General features: G+C 34.7%; 1 protein-coding gene across 2 annotated transcripts in view; it reads right to left on the reverse strand.

The window, feature by feature from the left end:
* LOC18605030 (callose synthase 10) overlaps positions 1-3489 on the reverse strand; it is a 28082-nt gene extending 24593 nt beyond the window's left edge. The window contains exons 1-5 of one of the 2 annotated variants that reach the window (XM_007037801.2): positions 2886-3489; positions 2005-2102; positions 1075-1244; positions 495-606; positions 58-168 (exon numbers count right to left, since the gene is read on the reverse strand). In XM_007037801.2, the coding sequence (XP_007037863.2) occupies positions 58-168; positions 495-606; positions 1075-1244; positions 2005-2102; positions 2886-3099 (705 nt within the window). In that variant the 5' untranslated portion in view covers positions 3100-3489. The remainder of the gene's footprint in view (positions 1-57; positions 169-494; positions 607-1074; positions 1245-2004; positions 2103-2885) is intronic. The other variant, XM_007037799.2, reaches the window with a different exon arrangement.

Genomic DNA, 6087 nt, shown 5'->3' on the forward strand with positions numbered 1-6087 from the left:
TTCTAATGAACATTGGGGGAAAAGGAAGTAGCTTAACTGATTAAAGATTAGACTTACTTCAGGGAAAATTCCAATAGCATTTGTGAATGAGGGTGCTTCTAAGGGAACAATGTTGTAGGGCATCAGTTCACCGGACATAGTTGCATCAGCATTTCTAATTCTTCGCAGCTGAAAAAAACACAGAAAATATAATATACTTTTCAACAAAATAAAGACAGACCACGCCTTATTCTAAGAATAAATTTGTCTAAAACGTGAGGTCAATGCAAAGAACCAGTGCCATGTTGTTAGTAACAGTTTCCTGGCAAACATCTAATAAATAAAAACCAAATAGCCTAGGAAGTTCCATTTGACACGTTATAAGCTGCATGTAGAGAGTCCTGAAAACATAAACTGCAATTGCATAATATAGTTGCAAGGCATAATGACAATTAATGAAAATATCCAAGATGCTCACTAGAAGCCCACATTCAGTGGTTGTTAATCACATGTACCTCCTCCTTAATAAGCCTTCCAACCCCATCAGGTTCTGCATCTTTGCTAAGTGCCTCCATGACCTCCACCAAGGCCCTCAAAGTAGCAAAGACCTTCTTCATTCCTAAAGCGCTAGAGATTTCACAACAGAAAATTTACAATAATAAAAATCATGAAATGAAAAGATTTCAACAGAAAAAGCAGAAACCTAGCCATGACAAAAATTTAATGGACAGATAGATGCTACATAAGACCAACTAGAATGTGGGAGCTGAGCTCCCGTACTCTATTTAAACAAGGAGGTAACTATTTAATAGCCTATGTTGAATTACCAACTCCACAGTTTTTAAACCTTCCCTCTGACCTTGTTTAAATACTAATTGACAATAGTTTCCATACACTGAACCCTGAGATCAATCATTAGATATGATACACAATCATAAAATAGTATTAAGGTACACCAAAGATATTCTAATTCATGACCAGTTGTTTGAAAAAAGAGAATCCCGTACCCAATTCTAGTACTTAAATATTGCCAAAAATATATGCAGACATGAGGAAATTAAATAACAAGGAAACTAATAGAGTGGCATAAGTTACCCATATACTCCCACGCTAGTGGAGAAGGTTCCAGATTCCCGCCATCTTTGTTCTTCTCTTTGGATATCATCCACTCTATGCCGTCTCTTATAGAGCTGGTAGAACTCCCACAAATGTTCAATATCACGATTACGATCTATTCGGCCACCATCCCTTTTGGCCAGTTTTTGCTGCAGGAAAAATGAATATGAACCAGAATTAAGAATTTGAAAGTAAATTGATTGGAAATACACCCAAGGTTCAGAAATTTAGAAGTATTTGTTAAATTGTAGATGAAGAAAATGCATATCAACATCAAATCGGACATACTCACACTCAGACATGATTGCACATCACATATGATATAATCAGAGCCCAAATAGAATAGACAATAATTAATGTACAAGAACCAACGATAGAGCAATTTGCAAAACATAAAATGGAGTAAAAATAGCAGAGAAGAGTTTTAGAGAATATCGTATGATAAGGTTTTACCACCTAGATCCTATTTCATAGAATGTTAAAATCTTATATCTCAACAACTTTAGACCTTTCATGATTTCTAGACAAACAAGTAATTGCCCCAAATGAAGATAGATGCAATTTACTATAGATATTAGAAATGGAATTATGGCAATGAATCAGAACAACTTGGCAAAGATACTTTACTCTTTTGATGAGAAGCAAAGTCTTCAGGTTAAAAAGGAGGGGGGTTCAGAACCCCAAGGAAGTCAACATATTGGCAAATTGAAAAAAATGTTATCTAAGAAGGATCTTATACTGATAAGTGATAAACATAACTCATACCAACATATAACAATACCACTGCTCAGAAGCCTAAGATAGAGCCACTGATTGTGGAAAATCATTGTAAACTAGATGTATTAATTATAAACAAAACTCCATTCTATGTGAAAATACACATAACATCCAAAGCTTATTTAATAGTACCTTAATTACAGACATCAAACCAGTCTTGAACTGAAGTACACCTCTACCTTCACTGTTTGGATCCAAATTTTGGGCCATACCATATGCCTGCTCACAAACTGGAATTGAAAGAATACAAACATATCATCAATACAAAAATAAATTTGGATTCAGAAATGTAATAAAACAAATGTGCAGAGTAGCCACAAATATCCCTATCACTTAGAAAATGAAATAAGCCAAAGTCCAATATAAAGAGAAAAATTATTAAGTAACATTTTTAGGGGGAAGAAAATAAGAAACTCTATAAAAAAAAAGCTGGAGAAATATCACAGTGTTGAATATATATAAAAACTTACTAAGACCCTAAGATCATTCAATCTGAACCATATTGCCCTGTAATAGCCATTTCTATGACACAGAAGTTGCCATCACAAGCAAGCTTCTACTATTTTTGTTCTGTAGTACTAGTGTACTGCTATTGCTGATTCTAAATCAAAATATGCAATCATGTACAATCAGAACATTCGAACCAACAAAACATCCATTAAAAAAGTTCCCGTGAAGTTAGCTCGGCCAGACATAGTCTATGCTCACTAGTATTTCGTTAACCAAACACACAAAGCAAGAAACAACACAACCGCTAAAGAAAGTCAAGAAGGTTTCGATCATTTGTACAGTACCTAACTATCTATTCAAACAAATTAACAGCTCGAGCAAACATTCTCAAACATCTACCGCACTTAACATAATCAAACACCAAAAGCTTATTCTCAAAAACCCATTCAAGCCATTTCACTCGATAAGTATATAACTTATACTACCATCAGACACACGATTAAGTAACCTCAATGATGCACTAAAGCCAAGAAAATGAGGAGGAAAAAAAGGAAAAGACTTACGTATCCTAGCAATGTTAGGGTCCTCCACTTGAATCTCATCGGCAGCCTGAAGGATGGCGTCGATGTTAGTGGCGCGACCGAGAGAGGGTGGGAGTGGGACCGCACCGGCGATTCCACTCGGTGTTCTCTCATGACCTTGACCCACATTTCTGAGCTGCTCTCTGTCCAAGGTAGCTCGCACCAGTCTCTCCCAGTTTCTAAAAACCCTAGCCATGGAATCTCAAGAATCTTCCAAATCCAATATAGAAATTCGAACAAATAACCCTAGGCTTTTACATAGCAGACTGAAAAATTAAGAAAGAAAACCGGTAAAGGGGAAAAAAAAAAGAGAAAAAGAAACGGAGACGCCAACTCGCGAGGAGTTGAATGGCTCGACTCGGTGGTGCAGAGTTGGATCTACAGCGAATCGAGGTAGAAAATTTTCAAGAGAGGATGTTGAAATGAGGTTTAACGAGGAAACGGAAAGCTTAACGCGGGGGCCGCTGGAAAAAGGACGGGAGATGGGTTGAATCACGGATTGACTCTCAGTTTCGAACCGTCCGATAAGATCAAAGTTTGACGACCTTTGGATTCCTCGAGTGATGAACGGATAGCATTCGTGGCGTCAGTTGTCCGCGGACGATACTTTGATACGAGCGTTTTAGCAAATTTCGGTAATCCGTGTGAGAAAGCACAAACCTACTTTACCAAGGAACGCGTAATTTATTTAATTTTATAATGCTTAATCCTTAAGATTGAATAGAAAGTTGTTCGAGAGATTTCAGAATACTGCAGCGCCATTGAGATAATATTTAACAATCGGAACGGCTTGGGGGATTCAACATGTGGCATTTTGCCTCGTATTAGAAATAGTGTATGGAAGAATTCAATCCATTACCTTTCTAAAGAATTTCATCACGCTATTTTGACCGATCTCCAATTTTGAATAGCCAAATGCATCACCAAAACTTTCCACTATCAAGCCAAACATGTTTGTCATTTCCTTTTCCTTCTTCAGGTAAATATATTTTGTGTATCCACCGTGTGACAGGGCAATCATGGGCATGCCCTTCTTGTGTGTGCCGTAGCATTCTACCAGCTAGGAAGGTTTTAGAGGTTGGGATGTGGTGGAGGATAGGTGTTAGCAGTAAAGTACGAATGCTTGTTATTGGGTTTGATGATAGTTTTGTGGAGGCACCTTGTCAAACGCTACATGTAACCCACTGCCACTGTTAATGAATTAATAGATGACTCTGAAACCTGTTAGAACCATGCCAGTGGGAAGAAATTCAAGAACTACTCTTCATGTGTTTAGAGATTATGAGGAAGTGAGAAAGCTTTGAGACTTTGAATATATGTCGAGTCCCAGCTTTCGAATTGGAAGGAGAACCATATCGTATCCTCCACTAAATGGTAGTTTTAAACTAAATAAATTAGTATTTTGCCCGCAGATTATTATGCATAGAGTTAAGCAAAATTCGATTGACATCAAATTAATCAAAACAAGAAAGATAATGATTGGTTTGTTGGATCATTTCAGTTGTAAATTTTTAATTACTTCAATTATATTATATGTCACATGGATTAGAAATGTCAATTGATTTTAGTTAATGACTTTTATACTTTTGTTAAGATCAAGAATTTTTATGAATATAAATAAAAATATAAAAACTTGTTGAAGTAAAATAAAAAAATAAAAATTTAGTTGCGTAAAAATTGATATAATTCAAGAATTGATTTTTTATTCAAGCTTAAAATACTCAAATTAGACTTATTCACCTCAATAATAAATGTAGTCTTAATTAATATCTTTTTGGGACGATATTTTTTTTTACTCGAGTTTTTGAAAATAATTTTTTTTAATTTTAACTATTTTAGTCAAGTGAAAAGATTTTTTAACAAAATTACTTTTAATGAAACCTCTTCATATTCAAGTTCACGTGTTGAAAAAAAAATATTGTTACATGTCATGTTGAAAAAAAAATGCTATACATTTCTTATCATGATTACAGGACATATAACAAATAAAATAACCTAAAAGCTAATTATTCAAATTAGAGGATTTTGGATAATATGTTTTCATCCAAATCAATTTCATCTCAGCAATAACATTGATGTTGAATAATTTTTCAATAAATCTTCACTTTCTTGTCAAATTCTTTTTTGATTTTAAATTTTTATCTCTATCGTGAAAATTTTTAACTCTAAAAATTTTTATTTTTGTGAAATACAAAGATAGAGAACAAATCACACACTATGTCATGACCCGATACTCCCCTCGAGCCCGTGGCAACCGCCGCGGTGTCCCGGTAGACACTTATTACCCGAAATGTCAACCCGAAACCCCGCAAGGCTTTACTATCAGTTTCTCTGTTCCCTTGTGAGCAACCATTGTCAAATATCGTGTTCTAAAAGATTTTAAGCTATTTCCAACTTTAAACAAATAAAATATTAATTTTTCGTCTCACAAGGGTATTTTGGTCATTTTCCTCAAAAATTTTGAAACTGGCTAAAACGTAATATACAAGTACAAAACACATAATTCATATTCAAAATGAGTTTAAAAGTCTAAAATCTTCATTTAAAATGAAATTATGGTTATTTGAATATAATAAGAAAATAAAAGAAATATTAAGGAAAATATTCTATTTTCTTATAAAACAATATTTATAGAGTTATACGTGAATAATTTTTATAGCGTAAAAGCTAAATAAATTTATACATACTGAAATACAGTAAGCCAAAATATTTAATTTAATTTACAATAACAAGAGGGCCCCCGAATAAACAAAAGTAAAGAGGACTGTGAACCTACGGTTTGGAAAATGCAGATCCAATGGTAGTCCTCGATGAGATCAGCTATCTACAGTCTATACTGAACCTGAAATGGGTGGAAAGGAGGGTGGTGAGATTATAAAATCCCAATGAGTAAACAGACATCATCATAAATATCTAGAGTTGAGTACATGGAGACAATAAAGTAAATCATCATAAACTGGGTTATACAATTAGAACACATCTCGTTCAAAATACGTAAAAAGGCTTATGAATCTCATAAAAATCTAGGCTTGTGCCATAAATCCATTCTCGGGGACACCTTGGCCGAGGCATCCTACCGAGACCGCCAAGGCTATTAAAATTCACATTTCACATAAATCATGTTTTTGTTTTGAAAACATAGCCGTTCCTTGGCGTTGGCTGAGTTCCCCCTCACGTGGTGGTT

The sequence above is a fragment of the Theobroma cacao genome, chromosome 3 (assembly GCF_000208745.1).
Source record: "Theobroma cacao cultivar B97-61/B2 chromosome 3, Criollo_cocoa_genome_V2, whole genome shotgun sequence".
NCBI lineage: Eukaryota > Viridiplantae > Streptophyta > Magnoliopsida > Malvales > Malvaceae > Theobroma > Theobroma cacao.